The sequence below is a fragment of the Xenopus tropicalis genome, chromosome 7 (genome assembly GCF_000004195.4).
Source record: "Xenopus tropicalis strain Nigerian chromosome 7, UCB_Xtro_10.0, whole genome shotgun sequence".
Classification (NCBI taxonomy): domain Eukaryota; kingdom Metazoa; phylum Chordata; class Amphibia; order Anura; family Pipidae; genus Xenopus; species Xenopus tropicalis.
In genome coordinates, this window is record NC_030683.2 from 12,588,115 (window position 1) to 12,611,075 (window position 22,961).

The window sequence follows — 22,961 nt, forward strand, 5'->3', positions numbered from 1 at the left end:
CTGGCTCCAGGCTCATAACCCCCTGATTAATTGGGTTACAGGGGAAGTTTCTCAGTGGGGTGATAATTGTAAGGGTGTTTGTATTTCCCCTATTATTGCTACCACCTCATTAGAGGGCCTACCTGCGGCCTATTCGGCTTTTGCTGATGTCTTTTCTAAAAAAGCTGCCGAGACTTTACCTCCACACAGACAGTATGATTGTCCCATTGATCTGGTTCCAGGTGCCTCTCCTCCTCGTGGTCGCACATATCCTCTTTCCCTACCTGAATCTCAGTCTATGAGGGAATATATCCAAGAAAACCTCGAAAGGGGTTTTATCCGGCCCTCTAGTTCTCCTGCAGGTGCGGGCTTTTTCTTTGTGGGTAAGAAGGATGGTAGTCTTCACCCTTGTATAGACTACAGAGGTTTAAATAAGGTTACAGTTAAAAACTGCTACCCCCTTCCTCTAATTTCCGAGTTGTTCGACCAGGTCAGGGGTGCCCAAGTCTATACCAAACTTGACCTTAGAGGGGCATACAATCTCATTCGTGTTAGAGAAGGGGATGAGTGGAAAACTGCTTTTAACACCAGGGACGGTCACTACGAATATTTAGTGATGCCCTTTGGGCTCTGTAACGCCCCAGCAGTTTTTCAGGAATTTGTCAATGACATTTTCCGTGATTTACTGGGGGTATTCGTAGTAGTCTACCTTGACGATATCCTTATTTTCTCGTCTAATCTCAAGGAACATCGTAACCATGTTTGTGAAGTCTTAAAGAGACTAAGGGAGAATAACCTGTATGCAAAACTAGAAAAATGTACCTTTGAGGTCTCATCGGTTTAGTTTTTGGGGTTTATTATTACCAGCAAGGGTCTAGAAATGGACCCTAGTAAAGTAAAAGCGGCACTGGAGTGGGCACAACCTCTTTCATTACGTGCAGTACAAAGGTTTCTTGGTTTTGCTAATTATTATCGTCAATTCATTAAGAACTTTTCTCTTATTGTAGCCCCCATCACAAATCTAACTAAGAAGGGCGCTGATCCTAGCATATGGTCTCCTGAGGCTGTACAAGCTTTTGAAACTCTCAAGAAAGAGTTCAGTTCTGCCTCTTTCCTTAAATACCCCGATTCTGCACTCCCTTTCATTGTAGAGGTAGATGCCTCCGAGGTGGGAGCTGGGGCAGTCCTTTCTCAAAGACACCCGATCACCAACAAATTGCATCCATGTGCTTTTTTTTCTAAAAAGTTTTTACCCGCAGTTGTTGGCTGTCAAATTGGCCTTTGAGGAATGGCGCCATCTTCTAGAGGGTGCTAAGCATCCGGTGACGGTCTATACTGACCATAAGAATTTACTTTACATTGAGTCTGCTAAGCGCTTGAACCCTAGACAAGCCAGATGGGCTTTATTCTTTTCGAGGTTCAATTTTTCTCTAACCTTTAGGCCTGGTTCAAAGAATACCAAGGCAGATGCTCTCTCTAGGAGTTTCAATTCTGTTTCCTCCGACCCTAGTGAATGTACTCCCATCATTCCCAGGGAAATAATTATTGCAGCCTTAGAATCTGACCTTTCTTCCTTATTGTCCCCTTTACAGTCATCGGCCCCTGATGAAACCCCATTTGGTAAATGGTTTGTTCCTGAGGAACTTAGGAAACAAGTATTTAAAGAAGTTCATGATTCTAAAATGGCAGGTCATCCAGGTATTGCAAAAACCATTTCTTTATTGTCCCGCCATTTTTGGTGGCCATTCTTTAAACAGGACGCTAAAACTTTTGTCAACTCCAGTCTGCCAAAGTTCTAAGTCATCTCATCATCTATCCCAGGGTCTCTTAAATCCCTTACCCATTCCTGTGAAACCATGGGCTCACATTTCTATGGATTTTATTGTGGAGTTGCCCCCTTCTCAGGGTAAGACAGTGATTTGGGTGGTGGTCGATAAGTTCAGTAAGATGGCTCATTTTATTCCCCTTCCCCATCTCTCTTCTGCTAAGACCCTGGCTGACTTATTCATTACGCATATTTTCAAGTTTCATGGGTTTCCTGAAAATATTGTTTCTGACAGGGGGGTTCAATTTGTTTCAAAATTTTGGCGTGCTTTCTGTTCTTTGGTTGGGACAGAATTGTCTTTTTCCTCTGCCTATCACCCCCAAACTAACGGTCAAACTGAAAGGGTGAATCCGTCCCTTGAACAGTATCTCAGATGCTATATATCCGATAACCAGTCCACATGGTCTGAACTGCTTCCCTGGGCAGAATTTGTGTACAATAATGCTACCCATTCCTCCTCTGGGAGGTCTCCTTTTTTTGTCGTTTATGGGTTGCACCCCAAAGCATTTTCTTTTTCTGGCTCTAATTCCCCGGTACCCTCTGCCAATTCCTCTGTCTTAAAATTTTCCGAAATCTGGGCGTTAGTTCATGATTCATTGTCTGCAGCTTCCCTAGCCCAGAAAAAAGCTACTGACAAATCCCGTAGGGAGGCTCCCCAGTACAAGGTGGGGGATTTAGTGTGGTTATCAACCAAGAATATTAAGTTGAAGGTTCCCTCTCCCAAACTGGGTCCCAGGTTCATTGGTCCATATCCCATCATTGCTATAGTTAACCCATCTTCTGTCCGTCTTCAGTTACCTCCTAATTTCAAAATTGCTAATACTTTTCATGTTTCTCTTCTAAAACCTGCTTCTAATTCTCGTTGTCTGTCTGTTCCTCCCCCGGTATTGGTTGAAGGTCTGCCTGAGTACGAGATCCAGGAGTTCCTCGACTCCCGCCTGGTGAGAGGTAAGCTACAATATCTTACCAGGTGGAAAGGCTTTGGTCCTGAGGAGAACTCTTGGGTCTCAGTTGATGACATCAAAGCTGATCGCCTCAGGAAGCAATTTCATTCTAGGTTTCCTGAGAAACCTGGGGGTCCAGTGGCCCCCCCTAGAGAGGGGAAGGCCGCCGCGCCGCCGTCAGCGGGGACGCCCGCCGCGCCGTCCTCTTCATGCGCCGGCTTCCTCATAGTGGGCGCGCGCGCTCCCACATTTAAAGGCGCATGCGCGCTGACGTCAGCGCGCAATGGCACGAATTTCAAAGATATTTAAAGGGACGTTTGTTTACATTTTGTTGCCCGTGATAGAATTTGATTCTGGTGCCTTCCTGAGCTTCGTGCATTTGTTCCTGGTAGTGTTTTCCTGTTTTTGACCCGGCCTGCTCCTGACTATTCTGATTTTCGTAACCTGACTCCGGCTTGTACTTTGACTCCGATATTGTCTCCTCCTGCTGTGCGATCATCCGGTTTTGACCCTTGCCTGTCTGACTATCCTCGATTTCTGCCTGCCTCAACCCAGCCTGCCTGACTACGAATTCTCCTAACCCTTTTTGTACCGTGATCTTCGGCCTAACTGACTATTACTACTGTCGTGCCCCTTTGCTTGCCAGAACTCCTCGCCTTGTTCCTCTCGTTAAGTCCAGGTGGCATCTGAGTAGCTGAGGGCTCCTCCCGAAGCCAAAGGCGGTCACAATACTGGTGAAGCCGAGCCAAGACCAAGGAACTTGGCATTAGTTCTGGTTTAGGGTGCCGACCGTGACAGACAGTCTCTTATGTTTTTATCATCTACACAATACTGAAGATCCTGTCTTATATAGGACCCCTTCCTGCTCATACACAAAAAACCTACAATCCGAAGCAAGAAGCATTTTTTGCTTTGCAATTAGTTCCTATTCTAAATCCTTTTATATATACACTAAAAAATTGTTTGTTTTTTAAATACATTCTTGGAATCTTTTTTTTGTTGTAGAATCCTCAACTCCCTAAAAAAATGATCCATGCGCCGGCATGTTGGTTTTTAAGACTAAGGTGCCTTTTCTGTGAAGGTTAAAACTTGGGAAGACCCTTGGCGAAGATATTACCAGTTTGTCTAACTTACAGAAATAGGTAAAGGAATGTTCAGGCTAAAATCCTTCCCGTGGGTGGATTGAAAAGTAAATACTCTTCCTCTCGGCTCTTATTGACCAAGTGTGATTCTTGCATTCAAATTTTTCTGCAACGTGAAGGTAAAGCTCTCCAGTAACGTACCCTCATTATGACTCATGGGCACTGGCTTAATAATAATAATAATAATAATAAAAGGAAGCTGAGTGGATTTTCAGATTTTACACAGTGCACCCAGTAGGTCACAAGTATGACTTTTGAGAATATTGCTTCTTAGATAAAATGTGATTCCTTTTCCCCCTTTCTTTTATGTTTTATGGTCATTGTTGACTGACAAATAATCTATTAGCTGGATAACATATATGATATCTGCTAATTACCATAGCATAGTAGCCATCAGCATTATTTAAAGAAAAAGGAAAGGCTAATAAAGAGTTAATCTCAAGCTGCAGGCATACCTTAAATTTCCTGTAATGCCTCACTCCTGCACCAAGACCAAGACTGGTGTACATGCTCAGTTAGTAAGCCTATGAGGAAGCTTCCTGCTGATTGGCTCAGATCCACATTCCTAAGGGGGGGGAGTGAGTTCTTAGCATTCTTGAGGGAGGGGGGAGCAAGAGAGGGGAGAGAGCAGAGAGCTGCTTGTCTCTGGCACAGGAAAACAAAGAGACAACCCCTATGGTGAATATTGAGGGGGTGGTGCTTTTAGGCTTCATTCTGCTTATGGTGACTGAAGCAGTGTAAGTGAGGATTGCAGGAATTGACCAAGAAGAGGGCATGCTCATGGGAATCTCAATTTCATTTGCAAATGTTTGTGTGCAATTAGCATTTTACTGCAAAATAATATTTGACGCGCAAACTTTATAAATGTCCCCACAGTGAGTCAACTCACTTTAAACATCACCATAATAAAAACCCTAAGGGATTAACATTTTGGGGTATAACAACGGCGCCAACTAACTGGAGGGGCGGTGACATTGTTGGAAAACACTGCAGGAAGAAAGCGAATGGATTTATAACACGCAAACTTTCACTCATAAGGGATTAAATATTGATACAATATATTGTATTAGAGTTATAAAAAGATCCACAATAAATCATAACAAAACCAAAGTATAATGGGATATCAACTCTATGTTTCACTTGTTTTATGGGTTAGGGATTTTTAATATTTGCTGGCTGTATTGGCAAATAAAGATTGCTATTTTATTATATGGAACGTCTAATGTGTTTATTACCTCTGGGGTCATTAAGTCCCTGGTGTATTTAAGATTTATAATATAAACATTTTTGCTTCACTTTATTTAGGGAAGATAGAAATTCTCTATTTTTCAGTGTGTAAATAAGGGGATTTAGCACAGGGCCCAGGACAATGTACAGCAGTGAGAAATACTTGTCTCTTTTTGTAGAATAACTTGTGGTGGGTCTCATATACAGGCAAATAACTGTCCCATAAAGGGTTATCACACAGGCCAGGTGAGAAGCACAGGTAGAAAAGGCTTTTTGTCTCCCCTCTGAGGATTGTATTTTCAGGATAGCAGAGATGATAAATATGTATGAGGTCAGAGTAAGGAGGAAGGAACTGAATGTAAATAATATCCCTTCAATATAAATGGAAAGTTCCACACTAAAAGTGCTGCTGCAGGAAAGTTTTAGCAATGGTGTGATATCACAGAAAAAATGATTAATAAGATGGGAAGCACAATATGATAGTTTAGGTATAAGTACAATAAAGTTGACTGCTCCACCAAATCCACCAGTGAATGCTGCAGTTATAAGCCCAGCACAGTGTTTCCTGCTCATTCGGGCAATGTAATGAAGGGGATCACAGATGGCAACATAGCGATCATATGCCATGGCCGTCAGGAGAAAGTATTCACTGCCAGACAAGGACACAAAAACATACATTTGGGTCATACACCCCAAGAATGAAATGTTATTTTGTTGTGTGAGAAGAATATGCAGCAAATTGGGTAAAACAGTTGACGTAAAAGAAATGTCTGTGAGTGAAAGGTTCTGCAAGAATATGTACATGGGGGTGTGTAAGTGAGGATTGCATGAAATGACTAAGAATATGATGAGATTTCCCAGCAGAATGATGAGATAGATTCCAAGGAATAGCACAAAAAGAGAGATTTGAGGCTCAGGAGTATCAGAGAACCCTTGGATGATGAATCCTGAAACATTTTCTGAGGCCATTTTTCAAGTCTTCCTTTCTCTGTATGAAAGTAAATGTTTTATATATATTAAATATCCATAAATAGAGTAGCTCCCAACTGTACCCCAGAAATTATATTTTGTCTTTATACTGTTGGACATTGATGAGAGCCCAAATGATCCTGTTAGCGATATAAATACCCTTAATGTGGCTGAAAAGGCGCCACGACACAAGGATCCTTATTTCCCAGTACGAGTGGGCGGAAGTGACGTTTGCATTCCAAATAACATTTATACTCATATACCGCATATCCTCATTGAGGAGAAAAGGGAGGAATAGTTCTTAATCTATATATCCACTCTGTTTCCTTCCTGAGCAGTAAAGTATTACGATCAATACCACATTTTGATGGGGGAATTTGTTCAATCCCCATTATTCTTAGTGACGACACATTGGGCCTGTACTTTCTGCAGTGTTCCAGTGTTTGTAAGGTCCATCAGGGAATAGTAATCAAGACCAAAGCGCTTGTATGAACCCACTCTGCCCTCCATTACTTACCTACACTCTAACCTTGTAGTGCTCCTATCAAAACCTTTTATCATACAAATACATTAGTCAGATAGATCTTGTCTTTGCTCAGCCTGAGGAGCAGAAGGTTCTTCCATGAAAGCAAAGAGTCTCAGTCTCTTTAGAAACCCAGTTTATATAACCAGTGTGACAAAGGGAATTCCTCAGAGAATACACAATAATCAGCTCATTATCTATAATAACTGCAGCTTGTGGAATCAGGTATCTTTATGATAAATATCTCTCCAGGGATAAAGCTCTGGAAATGATATTTCTGAAAACTTAACAGGTTTAATGCAGGATTCTGTAATGTTATTGGTAATGGGACCTCTTATAGGAACCCCATCACCCATTGTGTAAGTTCCTTTGTAGGCTGTACAATACATGTTGATCCTGAATTGACTGGAATTTTGCTTGAAAAAAGTGGGCATGAAAATAAAAGTCGCTGCAGAAAATGTGGCAGTTATAAAAAAAAGCCCATAGGCTCCAATGTATTTTGCTCAGAAATAGTTGCCGTGGAGAAAACTCAAAGCAAGGTCTACTATTGGTTATCTACGGCAGTGCTGTCCAACTTCTGTTGTACCGAGGGCCGGAATTTTTCCGACGTACGTGGTGGAGGGCCGATAATGGAAGCCAGTTTTGACCACTCCCCTTTTTGAAACCGCACCCACTTGAAACCACACCCATGTTATCACATGACCATACCCATATTAATGGTTGTAGTACAGCAAAAACCTGCCATACTCTGCCTGCCCTACCCTGCCTGTGTGTGCCATACTCTGCCTTCCCTACCCTGCCTGTGTGTGCCATACTCTGCCTTCCCTACCCTGCCTGTGTGCCATACTTTCACTGTGTGTGCCATTCTTGGCTGGTTTGTGCCATACTTGGCCTGTGTGTGCCATACTCTGCCTGCCCTACCCTGCCTGTGTGTGCCATACTCTGCCTTCCCTACCCTGCCTGCGTGTGCCATACTTTCACTGTGTTTGCCATTTTTGGCTGGTTTGTGCCATACTTGGCCTGTGTGTGCCATACTCTGCTTGTGTGTGCCATACTCTGCCTTCCCTACCCTGCCTGTGTGTGCCATACTCACAGGCAGCCTACAGTGACACAATGCTGGCACTGCTCCTACAGTCTGCACAATAACTATATATTAAAAAACTTTTTAATTGAAGTACCACCCCAGTATATGTTCTTTTTGTAGTGTGCAGGGATTATTTGTGGGTTTCTACTGCTCCTGAGGTGTGAACAGGGGAACAATGAGAGTGATTACAGCCTGAGCCTGAGGTGTGAACACTGCAGGGGTTGAACAATGCAGAGATTAAAAGGTGTGAACAACACAGGGGATTACATGTTTAAACAATACAGCCTGATTACAGCCTGAATCTGAGGTGAGAACCATGCAGGGGGGCAGTTAATCTCAGTACTGATACCACTTAGAGCTTACACAAGAGTAAGCCATCAAAGCAGCCAGACAGGTGGGGGGCCACACAGAGGGGGGTCGCGGGCCGCCAGTTGGACAGCACTGATCTACGGTATTTACTGTAACGGATTTTGGGATCTTTCTTGTCTTTCACCTCTACATTTCTTTATCTGACTGCATGTTCTTGTGTTGAGCTGAAGACCAGTTCTTGTTTCTCTGACAGTATATTCATAGGAATAAGTCGTTGTCCAGTTGGAGAACTGCAGCTAAATACGGGGCTGCTAGACCTCTGTATCTTCATTTATATGTCAGAGAAAGTCATAGATATGTTGAGAAACTTTAGAAGATATTTTTAGCTTTGAGAATATATAGAGAACATGAGATTATATAGTTATACAGCGGTATAATATACACTGAATGTTATATACAGTATTTATTGTACTTTGTGGCACATAAATAACAGAGGCAGCCATATAAGTTTCTCAGATGCTTACAGATTTACAATAGCAATCACTTTTGCATTCCATTAAAACACATGTCTTTAAATACATAAATACATTTTTGGTAAATAGACGACAATCAATAAAGATCTAGAACACGTTAGTTATACTCTCCGCACATACTAATATGTTCAGCTTTCCAGAGATTTGAGTGTGGCGATTCTAAAAAAAATCTTTTTTTCTGTACTGACTGTTTGGGTTAATCTGAATAGAATGCCAAGGCCTAGCTTCGGCACCCCCATTTCTCATTTTTCATCACAAAAACTGCCCGCTGTGGCCAAAGGTGTTTTTGGGAGGAAAGGTGGGCATCCTATTTGCAGTTAATAGATAGAGGTGGCAGATACAGCCAGGGTCCAATGTAAAGCGAGTATTCAACATACCTGAACTATTTTATTTTCCAGACAAAGGATCCACAGGGTTATGCAGTACTCACAGTATGGATTAGGCAGGTTAATGCACAGTAGGTAGAAAGGTCCACCAGTTTATCCAACCTCAGCAGAATGTGGGCAGGGTAAAGACAGCCAAACGGCATGGCACCACTATGGAAAGTAGTTTGGATAAGTATCTGGTATCCTTAGGATGTGTACCTTAGTGGTCATGGATCCCAAACAGCCGATAGGGATAGGAACTAACCTGATAGCTGTGTATTGACAGCGGACCTACACTAAGGCAACAGTGCCTGTACAGGAGAATACTCCCAGCTAATCTCTCCTGGTTGGAGCCAGAAACTGCTCTTTCTCACTTTCCTAGAAAGTGCTATGAAAGGTGTTATCCTGCTCTTGCTAATCCTCATTCACAGGGTCCCTGTTTCCCGACTTTGCTAGAGTTTAGATGGTTCTCTAGGGTAGATGGCTTACTGGAGCCCTGTTGATTCCAGGCTCAGTGAGTCAACAGATGCAGCCGAAGAGAAAGACCCTTTGCTAAGCACTATATTAGAGTGCAAAGGGAGTGGGCTACCTATTAACCAATAATGCACAAGATGCTAATATCAAACTAGATACATGGGTCTTTGCCCAGTAACAAGGAAAAATGGAAGTGGTGGGGTTTAACGCTATAGGGGCCTATTAGCCCTATGGGCTCCTACACTGCAATAGTAAGTCAACTTTTAGACAGGTTGAACTGTGTGATTTTCTTACCTTTAGACTCCTGTAAATCAGTAAAGTACAAAATCCTTTTTTTGTCTGTCAATATCACAATGAATACAGGTTCCTTCCTATACCATACAAAAAGAACAGTATTAGGCAACAATATAAATTGGTTAATGAACATTGATATGAATGAATGTGGCATTCATTCATATCAATGTTCATTAACCAATTTATATTGTTCATTTCCATAGATCTATTAGCCGGCTGACATTAATGATATCTGCTAATTACCATAGCATAGTAGCCATCTGCATTATTTAAAGAAGGAAAGGCTAATGAAGAGTTAATCTCAAGCTGCAGGCATACCTTCAGTTCTCTCAATAGTGCCATTAAGTCTCTCCATATTTCTCCTGTTCAGATGATCAGAAGCCTCATAGGAAAAAAAACGCTGAGCTCTGTAACAAAAGTTCCCATAATGCCTCGCTGCTGCACCAAGACCAAGACTGGTGTACATGCTCAGTTAGTAAGACTATGAGGAAGCTTCCTGCTGATTGGTTCAAATCACACATTCCTAAGGGGGGGGGAGTGAGTTCTTAGCATTCTTGAGGGAGGGGGGCAGGAGAGGGGAGAGAGGAGAGAGCTGCTTGTCTCTGGCATAGGAAAACAAAGAGACAAGAAATCCTGTTTCTTTTGATAGAGGATAGAGGAGTGCAGTGTTTCTGTGAGTGCTTATGGCTGTATTTACATAGACCTTTCTGATAAAGCTTACTTAGTTTTTACCTTTCCTTCTCCTTAAAATAACAGGTAGAATATGTATTAGACTAGTCCCAAAGTCCAGATGAACATGCACTATATTTCCAAAAAGGGTCCTTTGCAGTATTATTCCTGATACAAAAACGGGATTCCTCATCTGGAAACTTGATATTCAGAAAGCTCTGAATTATTGGACGAGTCCATAAACCTGGTGCTACCGGCACTGGAAGGATTGTTGCTACTTGTAGACAATTTCCTGAGACCTTATTCTGACTTTACAAAGAGACAAATTACACTATGGTTGAACCGGGCAGGTCTTGAGGAGATGATCAGAAGAGCCACAGTAAAGGAAAAGGTTGAGATGTCATCTCTGTAGTCTTTCCTGTTGAGTTAGGCCAGGACAGATCAACCCTATCTCTATGCATTCAGTCTCTCTTGGACATACTGAGTGTCCAGAACTGATGGCTGGTAGAAGGCCGCTCTTATAGCACTCCACTCATGCTGGGCCACATGACAACAGCACCCTAGGAAACTTCCCACCATTGATTACCTCCTGTCCCACCAGGTGACGAGCACAGGGTGGGGGGGGTTGATGAGCATAAACACCTTACTACTGTCCCCCAACTTTTCTTATTACTATGTAGAGCAATATATCTCCCATTCCATCAGCCAGCTGCTGACTCCCTCCTGGAATTACAGAAAGGCCCACACATTTAGACATGCTATGTGGAATGAGGGCAGGAATTCTATTATTATTTAAGACTATATGCTACTTTAAGGAAAAGGCAAGGGGGCAAGATGAGAAGGAAAGGGGGAGTTTTCAGGCAAGAACTGATACTGGGCAGACAAGGAAAGGGGCAAGGGCAGGATGGAGGGGGTGAAGACTGAACCAGCAGGAGGGACTGGGTAAAGAGTGACAGGGCAGAACGGGTGGAGATTGACCGGGAAGGACGGGACGGGCAAAGACTGACAGGGCAGGACGGAGCAAGTAAAGACTGACAGTCTAAAACAGTACCTGTAATTGACCTCAACTAAGATATAATTACCCCTTATTGGGGCAGAACAGCCCTATTGGGTTTATTTCATGGTTAAATGATTCCCTTTTCTCTGTAATAATAAAACAGTACCTGTACTTGATCCCAACTAAGATATAATTACCCCTTATTGGGGGCAGAACAGCCCTATTGGGTTTATTTAATGGTTAAATGATTCCCTTTTCTCTGTAATAAAACAGTACCTGTACTTGATCCCAACTAAGATATAATTACCCCTTATTGGGGGCAGAACAGCCCTATTGGGTTTATTTAATGGTTAAATGATTCCCTTTTCTCTGTAATAATAAAACAGTACCTGTACTTGATCCCAACTAAGATATAATTACCCCTTATTGGGGCAGAACAGCCCTATTGGGTTTATTTCATGGTTAAATGATTCCCTTTTCTCTGTAATAATAAAACAGTACCTGTACTTGATCCCAACTAAGATATAATTACCCCTTATTGGGGCAGAACAGCCCTATTGGGTTTATTTAATGGTTAAATGATTCCCTTTTCTCTGTAATAATAAAACAGTACTTGTACTTGATCCCAACTAAGATATAATTACCCCTTATTGGGGCAGAAGAGCCCTATTGGGTTTAATTACTGTTTATATAATGTTTTTAGCAGACTTTAGGTAGGAGATCCAAATTACAGAAAGATCTCTTATCCAGAAAACCCCAGGTCCCGAGCATTCTGGATAATGGGTCCCATACCTGTAATAGAATGTGCAACTTATTGAGATTAAGTGTATTGTTTTTCAATTAATTTAAAGTAGAGAATTCCTACCTGGCTCCTGGGGGACCCGTATCTGAAGCCGTTTCCAATTTGCCAAAAGAAAAACATAATTTGAATATGGCTTTCAAATAAAATATGATTGTTCTTTTTTGAATTTTTTTATTTTTTTTTGTAAAGTGTGGGATACATTTGGTAAATTGCTTGACTTGCCCTTTAATCAGGGGGCTGTGTCCCAATCACTCTGTTTGACTGGCCATTAGGGATCTCTTTTGTGATAAACTGCTTCTTACTTGCCCAACTTCCATCCCATATAGTCACAGAGGGTACCACAGCCTGGGCATTAGTGATGTGCGGGCCGGCCCATAACCCATGGGACCTGCAGGCCCCATAACTTAAATGAGCCCAGTCATGGGAAGTACTAAGATCTAATTAATGACTGCAATTAATGACTGCTCGCCAGCAACCACCATTGCAAGAGAAAGAACTTCTTGTTAGAAAAACTCCTGACTGAAAACTTCAACTGGCAAGTCCCCAGTCGACTTCTTCTCTTGAGCTGCTCTGATTGGTCAGTGAATGTAGTTGGCCCCCATTGGCTCTTGGAATTCACAGACCCCCTTCACTGTAAGGATAGGCACTGCAGGGTTGCCAGGTTGGCGTTTTTTCCACCAAATTGGGCTACTAAGTTAAAGCCCAGGTGGGTTATCAAAGTACAAACCTGCCAAGGTATAAATTTGGGCTATTTTTTGGAGGCTTCGAGGGTTTGCAGTAGGGAAACTGTGTAGTGTGCCTGTACTACTGCATGCTGGGTAATGTAGTTTGTTTCTAACAATTAGCCTACAGCTAGGATTAATATAAAACTACAATACCCAGCATGCAGTTGGACACTATAGACAGAGGCTCCATTTTGTATTCTTTTTTGCTTTTTCAGGCTCAGCCTGTCTGTTCTACAACCTGCTCCCTGCTCTATAGGGTATGTGATTGTACCATTACTTTCTACTGGGATGTGGGGCAGTTCTGCAGTTGGTCATTAAGCTATAACTCTCAGGATATCTTGGGGCTGCAGAGAGCTGTAGTTCAACACACCCATATGTTTATCATATCTGGGGTTAATGCAACATTGTGAATCTATTTCTGTAGTGACTTCCCAGCTGGACTGGGCACAGAGGGAATTATCAGCCATCCCAGTATATGGGTAGTGATTATACACTTTACAAAGGCAGGTTTTCCCATAGATACTTTTTTTTTTTAGAATTTTTTGTCATTGCGCATATTGGGCTATTTTTTGGGCTACTTTCAAAGTGGCTTTTGGCTAGTTTTAGGCTGGTTTTAGAACTGACTTTGGCTGGTTTGGGAAAATAAATCTGCCAACCCTGAGGCACCGTGACACAATGCCGGATCTATTTATAAATACATTGTACCGACTGCAGCCAAAGTACTCATGTGTTTGCTTCTGTTTCTTGGCTTTCCTATTACGAATTATGTCTCAGCAATAAAATGTCTTGTCTCTTAGGAAACTGGCAAGTCTCTCCATCTCCTGCCTCAGCAATCCTTCCCGCTTTTGTATATACCTTGCATGTACAAAATGGCTGAACTGCCTTATTGGTTAGAGAGATGCCTATACTGTGGAACATAACATCCCTATAACCTTTCATGTTCTTTCCCGACAACAACACTGGGGTGTACCAGGTTTGTATCATATGTGAATAATCCGTATATGAAGGAAGGTTACACTAAAGGCGGCCATACATGTTACAATAACAATCTTTCCTCTGTCCTTTATTCACAGGAAAGGTAATTCATCGGCTCCACTAACATTAAGAATTGAGTCGTCAGATATACAGGTAGAAACAATAGAATTCTACCCCATCTCTGTTAACCCTGGCATCACTGCACATGTTGGCGCCATCTATTGTAGTAACCTGCTTGTGTAGCCATTTTGGTTAAGGGCATTCTTACTGTTTTGCCATTGCTTGATGATGATATTCCTGTTTTGTGCTTCCTGTTAAGCTGAGAGCAAGCATGGAGCAGGCCAGATCTACCTGCCATGTTCTAATAAATATACCAATAGTTCCAGTGTGTATCTGACTACTTCACCTGAACTAACACAGCTGAAGTATTAACCCATACTCCCCAACTGTCCCGCTTTTCGTGGGACAGTCCCGATTTTTATGGCGCATCCCGCTGTCCCGGATAGTTCCATGAATGTCCCGCATTGCGGGAAATTCATAGACCTATCCAGCACAGCGGGATGCGCTGGCTGGAGCCAGACGTTCCGACTTCTCCTGCGGCTCCTTATACAGCGCGACAGGCCCTTTTATAAGGTTGCGCCCCTGGGTACGTGTGACGTCATTACGCACGGGGGCGCAACCTTATAAAAGGACCTGTCACCGCTGCACAAGGAGCCGCATAAGGAGAGAAAACGAAGGTGGAGCCCTGTGGGGGGTACTGTGTATAGGGGGCTACTGTGTATGAGGGTACTGTGTATAGGGGGCTACGGTGTGTGGGGGGGGCTACTGTGTGTGTGGGGGGGCTACTGTGTGTGTGGGGGGGCAAAACTGGTACATAGTTATAACTCACTTATAACTGACTGCCTTCTCTCTGTATTTGTATTTTATATGTAGGAGTTGCTATATTGTTTTCCTTAGGTAGTACAGTATTAGGGTATAGCACATTTGCGTCTGATCCCACCATTTCATCTACATAAAAGGAGTATTTTTTTAAAATTGGGTGTGGTAATTGGGGCGTGGTCACAAAAGTGGGCGTGGTCAAAACAATTTTCAAATGTTGGGAGGTATGATTAACCCACTGCTAGCCAGCAGTTTATTACATCTATGAATCTGGAACTGCCAATAGCAGTTTGTGCAGAAAGGGCATAGGGTATCCTTCCCATTCGCCATCATGCTTTATAGCCCCACCCCTTTTGCATCATAGTCCTGCCCCTTACACATCACTGCCCCGCTGCCTTTTATTCCTGCCCCCAACTGGCCAGTGAAAGAATTTTAGAAAGGTGGCAATGCCAAGTATAATGCCCCTGAACTCTGGTAATATAAATACAGTGCCACTTTATACGTATAATATCCCAGGAATGCACAGCACAGGAGTTCCAACTTCGTGTATAATACCTCCATCCTATAGGAAATTTGCCTTCCCACTCGCGTATCAGGTGACCAACCCCAATGGCTATTACATGTATTGCCTCAATGAGAATGTTTATTACCCTGGTGGGTATTACCTGGGCATTACTAACTGTATACTGAATCAGAAAATGCCATTAACAAGTGCTAGTCCTTACTTTTCCTTCTCCTTATTCATGTGGGATTTGCCCTACATGGCACAGTGAGGGCTGGTGCAGGGTTTCAGTAAAATATTGGGGGCAGCTTCTAGGGGAAACAAGCAATAATCTGTTTTTATTATATTTTTGAAACCACAAATAAACTTGTTTCTACAAATCCAAGACATTTCTCAAAAAATCCAAAGCGAGAAAGCACGTGTCGCTGAATGACTTTTTTTTCGATCTGTCACATAATAACCGCAACTTTTATTGCGTCGTCGCACAAAAACCAGCGTCAAAAGACCAGGAAGCAAAGAAAGATCCTCCAGTTGTAAAAAAGGGACATCTCTGCCATCGACAGGTTTTAGGTGGAGAGTTTTCCAATTCGGAATTCTCGCGGAAGAGTCACATAATAAATCTCGCAATGTTGTTGGTGTTCGCAATTTTTTGGAATCAAAAACCCTGATCCAAAAAAGTCATGAGTTAGTAAGTTCCCCCCTAAAGTTGCATTTTTTGCCTCTTTTAATAAACCTGGATGTGCACTGTGTATTGCGACTCACTAGGTGGCACTCTTGTCACATAATGAGTTTAAGCACAGTGACGGAATGCTGACCATTACTGTCAGTTTATACAGTCCTGTTGGTATTATCTATGTGAGAATAAATCGCCAGCACACCCTGGCCTCTCACTTGACTATATTTGGACTCACAACCTTTAATTATGACGTTGGACTGTCTAGACTCCGTTATGGAATTTCCTTAGGTGTGCTTTTTAATTATGCAAATGATCTATGAGTTTATTAATTGTACCTTTAAATAGTGGTAATGAACAGCGGTGTCTGATGAAGGGGTTTGCCCCGAAACGTCACGTCTGAAATAAACACGCAAGGTTAAACCTGACCTGTTATGCCAGTGATTCCTTGAGAAGTTCAATAATAATATTACACATATTTATAAGACTATTTACAGATTTTAGGGCTCATTTGTAAACAAATGTGGACAAATTACAATAGCAACCAATGAAGTCTTCACTTTTATATCTTGTAGCAAACGCAATGCTGCCATTTAGTCCTCACAGTCATAAATAAGTTTGGATTTATGTGAAAGTGTAAATCTAGTTCATAAAAAGAGCCAGCAGGTGGCGCTGTGTCAGTCTCTGAGCTGTGCCATTGGGCCATTATAGGGCTCATATACACTGTGCAGAGTTATTATATGCCATTCATTAATGGTACCTTTATTCAAATTCAGGCATATGAAAACTTCATTTTGAATAAAGGTACAGTGGATCCCACAGTCCGAGCCCCCCTGCTGCTTGGGCCAGGGTCGACTGGGCCGCCGGGACACTGGGAAAAAACCTGGTGAGCCCCGGCAGCCCAGACCCGATGCCTGTTGCCGCTCCCCTGGCCGCCGGTGTCCTTCCCTGATGCATTTCACTTATGTGCGTTCAGGGATACCTTGAGGGGTGTGGGGTTAGGCGGTGCTTTGGGGGACGTGGCCGACGGGGGCACCTTGAGGGGCGTGGGTGCGTCGGGGAACGCGCCCGATGGGGCCCCTGGGGCGGTAGCCCTGGTGGGCCCTGCATCCCCCAGTCCAACCCTGGCCCAGCCCCCCCCCCCCCGCAGGGTCTGTTGTATATGCAGTTACGCCACTGTATTCTGTCACCTGTTCTTTAATTACAACCACAGAAAACCCAAGAAGGTTCTGGGAGTTGCAGTTCAACGACAACTAAAGGTCTGCAGGGTCCCTGCCTTCTCTTGCAATGTGCTCGGACTCCAGTGAGACTTTAGGGCCATTCACGTCTCCTATTTGTATTCATTCATTTCTAAAGCAAGATTCATTGCTCTCTGGTTGCTAGGCTTACTACCCCTAGCAACCAATCATTTGTTTGGGGGCGGAAGGTTTAGGGGGTGCGCTGGGGGACACAGCTGACGGGGACAACTTGAGGGGCAGGGGTTAGGGGGGTGCGTTGGGGAACGAACCCCGCACCTTGAGGGGTGCGGGGCCCTTGGGGCTGTACCCCCGGTGGGCCCTGCACCCCCCAGTCCAACCCTGGCCCAGGCCCCCCGCAGGGTGTTGTATATGCAGTTACGCCACTGCATTCCGTCACCTGTATTTGAATTACAACCACAGAAAACCCAAGAAAGTTCTGGGAGTTGCAGTTCAACGACAACTAAAGGTCTGCAGGGTCCCTGCCTTCTCTTGCAATGTGCTCGGACTCCAGTGAGACTTCAGGGCCATTCACGTCGCCTATTTTTATTCATTCTTTTCTACAGCAAGATTCAGTGCTCTCTGGTTGCTAGGCTCACTGCCCCTAGCAACCAATCATTTGTTTCAGATATGACAGAATGCATAAACACGTGCCTGAATTGAACGAGAAGCAAATGAAACCCCCCCCCCTTATTTTTTTATAAAAGTTAATTTCAGGGTATACTTGCCCTTTAATTTTACAAAAGTGCTGGCTACACATTTGTTGTTACACAGCAGCAGTGACATGTGTGAGTCCTGGCAGGGTTTAGCTGAGATTGTGATGGCGGCCGGCCAGCTCCTTCCTGCTTCTGTGATGCAATTGGAGGCAGATCCAACACACTAGAAACTGTTCCAGGGAAATGGGAAAGCCCGTTGGCTCTGCGGGTTAACCCCTGCTTTGCCAAAAGCAATAGGGTCATGTGACCATCCCCTGGGGCACTGCTGGCCGGCCTGTAGCATGGCATCCCTGCTCAGACATGGCACACTGCCCTGGCCCCTGCTATTGGCCCTAATTGTGCAGCAGCATCCTATGGAGTTACCTGTTATATGAGCATTAATGGCACCCAGAGGGGCCCCGGTACTCATAGCTGGGCATTGGGTGCCATATATTTATATTATTCACCAAAACAGCGCAACGTGCCAACTCTGCACCCAAATCTCTGTGTTTTTACCCACACTGCCAAGTTTTTTTCCCAGCATTCCACTTGCACCCACCACTATGTGCCCACATTGTTCCATCTTTACTTCTTTACGCATGATGTTAAAGGGGTAGTTTTCCTTAACTTTTAGTATGACATAGAGAGTAACAGTCAGAGGCAATTTGCAGTTGGTCTTCATTTTTTTTTATTGTGTGTGTTTTTTTTTTTTAATTATTTTGCTTTTTTTTCCCCGCAGCTTTGAATTTCATCTAGTTGCTAGGGTCCAATTTACCTTAGTAACCAGGGAGTGGTTTGATAGTGACTGATATAAGAATAGTAGAGGGGCTGAATAGAAAGATAAGTAATAAAAAGTAACAATAACAATACAATTATAGCCTCACAGAGCAATAGTTTATTGGCTGCCGGGGTCAGTGACCCCCCAGGCAGAAGAAAAGGGCAAATAATTCAAAAACTATTATATAAAATGTGGCAAAAAATAAACAATGTATTGATCAAACCATGTATTTCTTTATTTATTTTCCGACGTTATTTATTTTTAAATATTAAAGATGAAGAAAAGAATTTTATCCAAATGATCTTTTCCATGAATTAAAAAATCTATATTTAGTTGTTTTTTTTTCTTATAAAAGCAGTTTTACTATGTAGAAAAAACATCATTTTCATTCTTAGAATTCTGCTAGCCCCTAGGCCCCTAAATCTGAGCTGACTTTCCATTTGTGGGTAGGAATGAGCCCGCGGCTTGGGGCAGACTTTCCCTTCCCCTACGTAGCCCTGAGCCGCTGACAGTGGCCGGCGGCAGAGAAGGAAACTGTTCTTGCAATGAATGGAAAGTGGCCGGAATTCCCCCAGCCCATATAGGGAGAGAGGGAGGGGAGAGGCGGTTGCTATATAAGCCGAGCTGAGAGCAATGTCAGGCACAGCTCAGTATGAACCATACACAGGGCACAAGTGCCATGCTCCCCGGTGCCCCCCAGCCGGGCTCCCTCCTGCTGCAGCCCATGTGGGACTTTATCCTCAGCAAGGAGCAGTGGATTCGCTCTCCCTTCTACCCGGTGCTCTTCTCCTTCACTGTCTATGTGGCTTTCTGCATCCCTTATCTCATTCTGGACTGCCTGGCACCCGGGGTAGCGGTGCTGAAGCGCTGCCAGATCCAGCCGCGCACTAACGCCACACTGGCTATGATGGCACACTGCCTGGCGTATACAGTCTATAGCCACCTGGTGTTCATCTTCCCGGCCACAGTGGCCTACTGGTACTGGAGACCGGTGCAGTTGCCCCAGGCGGCCCCTCAGCTCCACCGCCTCCTATTGGACATTATCTCCTGCCTGCTGCTCTTTGACTTCCAGAGCTTCCTCTGGCACCTGGTGCACCACAAGGTCCCCTGGCTGTACAAGAACTTCCACAAGATGCACCACAAATACACCTCCACCTTTGCGCTGGCCACCCAGTACTCGGGCGCCTGGGAGACGCTCTCCCTTGGCATCTTCGCCGGGGTGGTCCCTATGGCGCTGGGGTGCCATCCAATGACGGAGATGGCTTTCTTCATCATCAACATCTACCTGTCAGTAGAGGATCACTCGGGCTACGACCTGCCCTGGTCGTCCCACAAGCTGGTACCATTTGGACTGTGCGGGGGGCCCGGGCACCACGATCTCCATCACCAGAAGTTCAACTACAACTATGCCCCCTACTTTACCCACTGGGATAAGCTCTTCAACACGCTTGCCAAGCAGCCGAGCAAGTAACGGCTCTCCTAGCCACCGGCGCAATTTCATTGGCCCAGAACATTTCCAAAAAAATGAACTTCTGTGAACCCAAAACTGATGTGCACTTACGAGACTGGCGGCACTTTAAATGGGTTGTACCAACCACATAGGGGGCACTTATCCCTGGATTACTGCCCTGCTGTCTTCTACCCACTGTGATGTAATTTATTATGGGACTTTTTTTTGTATATTTGTATGAAACATAATGTATTTATATAGCTATTTACTAATATATTTCTGTACAACTGGCAGTTAGAGCAACAGGTCTTGCCCTTTGCCAGGTTAAACTCATTGTGATGTTATACAGTTTGCTGGCAAATGTATTCGTTATCCTTGCAGAGGATGCTGGGACATGTAGTATAAATTTCACTGCTGAGCAGTGTTTTAGCTCCGCCTTGTAAGCACAATAATATAAAAGGATCAGATGAAGGAAAAGAGGTAGTGAAGGTTTCTTTTCAGTGGTGGCTGCTCAACTACAACTCCCACAATGCACGGCAGTCATATGTAAAGAGGGGGAGGTTATGACTCATGTTGTACCTTGGGCCAATGGGATGAGCAGGTTGGTGCACTGACAGTTCCACCACTGAAATGATTGACTGTTAAGGGGGTCCAGTAAGTGAGTATCAGAGGGGTAATGGTAAGGGTGTAAGTGAATAACAGAAGGTTATTGGTAGGTGAGAAGCCAATAGGATTTATAGGTTGTAAGTAATAAGTAAGTGAAATACAGAAGGGTATTGGTAGGTGAATAATGGGTTAATAGCATGGAAGTGAATAACAGAAGGGTATTGGTAGGTGAATAACTAATGGGTTAATAGCATGGAAGTGAATAACAGAAGGGTATTGGTAGGTGAATAACTAATGGGTTAATAGCATGGAAGTGAATAACAGAAGGGTATTGGTAGGTGAATAACTAATGGGTTAATAGCATGGAAGTGAATAACAGAAGGGTATTGGTGGGCGAGTAGCCAATGGGAAATGATATGTGCATATATTGGTTCTGGCTCCGGAAAGATAAAAGGCAGTTGGGACGAGTTGTTAATATTCATTTAAAAAAACAAATATATTTATAATCTTAAAGTGGAGACTGCGAATGTACAACTCCCATAATCCCTCTTGTTGAGGATGCTGGGAGTTGTAGTATATACTGTGTTTATGCAATGACTGATTGCACTGAGCCATTGAACTGCCTATACAAGCTGCATCCCTCCAGCCGTCACACTGCCCCCCAGCGCCCCCCGCAGTGCCAGTTGCAGTTCAGCTGGGGAGTTGGGAAAGTGAAAGACTTGCAGTTATTTGTGCTGTTATTGTGAATCCCTGTTGCACCCCCCTGTTCTGTGATACAATAAACAAACGTTATTTGGATCTTAAAAGTGTTGCATTTACTTTCTTTGAGTTTCCCCAAATTCCCTGCAGCTCTGCCGACCCCTTCAGCTTCAGCTGCTTTACTCTGTATCTATATGTGCCTCTAAACTACACTTCCCAGCATGCCCTGACAGCCCAGTGTGTGTGCCCTGGGTACCCCTGGAACTATAGCAGGGTGACTGTTACCCCAATGTTTCTATATATCTGTAACCTTGTTATGGGCTAAGGGGGCCCAGCCTGAAGGCCAGTTATGGTGTGGATTTGGGGTGAGTGCTTATTTGTGCCCTGGGTACCCCTGGAACTATAGCAGGGGTGACTGTTACCCCAATGTTTCTATATATCTGTAACCTTGTTATGAGCTAAGGGGGCCCAGCCTAAAGGCCAGTTAGGGGGGTATTTGGGGTGAGTGCTTATTTGTGCCCTGGGTACCCCTGGAACTATAGCAGGGTGACTGTTACCCCAATGTTTCTATATATCTGTAACCTTGTTATGGGCTAAGGGGGCCCAGCCTGAAGGCCAGTTAGGGGGGATTTGGGGTGAGTGCTTATTTGTGCCCTGGGTACCCCTGGAACTATAGCAGGGTGACTGTTACCCCAATGTTTCTATATATCTGTAACCTTGTTATGGGCTAAGGGGGCCCAGCCTGAAGGCCAGTTAGGGGGGGGATTTGGGGTGAGTGCTTATTTGTGCCCTGGGTACCCCTGGAACTATAGCAGGGTGACTGTTACCCCAATGTTTCTATATATCTGTAACCTTGTTATGGGCTAAGGGGGCCCAGCCTGAAGGCCAGTTAGGGGGGATTTGGGGTGAGTGCTTATTTGTGCCCTGGGTACCCCTGGAACTATAGCGGGGTGACTGTTACCCCAATGTTTCTATATATCTGTAACCTTGTTATGGGCTAAGGGGGCCCAGCCTGAAGGCCAGTTAGGGGGGGATTTGGGGTGAGTGCTTATTTGTGCCCTGGGTACCCCTGGAACTATAGCAGGGTGACTGTTACCCCAATGTTTCTATATATCTGTAACCTTGTTATGGGCTAAGGGGGCCCAGCCTGAAGGCCAGTTAGGGAGGGATTTGGGGTGAGTCTTTATTTGTGCCCTGGGTACCCCTGGAACTATAGCAGGGTGACTGTTACCCCAATGTTTCTATATATCTGTAACCTTGTTATGGGCTAAGGGGGCCCAGCCTGAAGGCCAGTTAGGAGGGATTTGGGGTGAGGGCTTATTTGTGCCCTGGGTACCCCTGGAACTATAGCAGGGTGACTGTTACCCCAATGTTTCTATATATCTGTAACCTTGTTATGGGCTAAGGGGGCCCAGCCTGAAGGCCAGTTAGGGGGTTATTGGGGGTAATTAGAGTCCTGTACAGATCATTGCTAGGAGCAGCTGGATGAGCTACTATACAGCAGTATAAATAAATTAATTTTCACCCTCAGGCCAAACATTTGTAAGCATTCCCCTTAAGCACTGCATTCCTTATGTATTATTCATATGCAACCCCCATCTTGTTTTT

The 22,961-nt window shown here is 44.1% G+C and overlaps 2 protein-coding genes and 1 long non-coding RNA gene across 3 annotated transcripts; 2 read left to right on the forward strand and 1 right to left on the reverse strand.

Annotated features, from left to right (window-relative positions):
• Positions 1-445: 445 nt before the first annotated feature.
• LOC116412346 (olfactory receptor 1019-like) lies at positions 446-5,720 on the reverse strand (the record flags this gene model as incomplete). Its single annotated transcript, XM_031906483.1, has 2 exons — positions 446-502; positions 5,247-5,720. Coding segments are annotated over 2 exons (531 nt in total), but the record flags the coding sequence as incomplete, so codon positions are not given.
• A 7,329-nt stretch (positions 5,721-13,049) lies between these two features.
• Positions 13,050-14,123, forward strand: LOC105947896. The gene is made up of 3 exons (XR_001171316.3): positions 13,050-13,118; positions 13,659-13,834; positions 13,935-14,123. It is a non-coding gene; the product is annotated as an uncharacterized LOC105947896 (long non-coding RNA).
• Positions 14,124-19,232: 5,109 nt separating this feature from the next.
• ch25h (cholesterol 25-hydroxylase) lies at positions 19,233-21,460 on the forward strand. The gene has a single exon (XM_002935432.3). It carries the CDS (start codon positions 19,251-19,253, stop codon positions 20,067-20,069), a length of 819 nt encoding a protein of 272 aa, XP_002935478.2. The 5' UTR covers positions 19,233-19,250; the 3' UTR covers positions 20,070-21,460.
• The last annotated feature ends 1,501 nt before the right edge of the window (positions 21,461-22,961 follow it).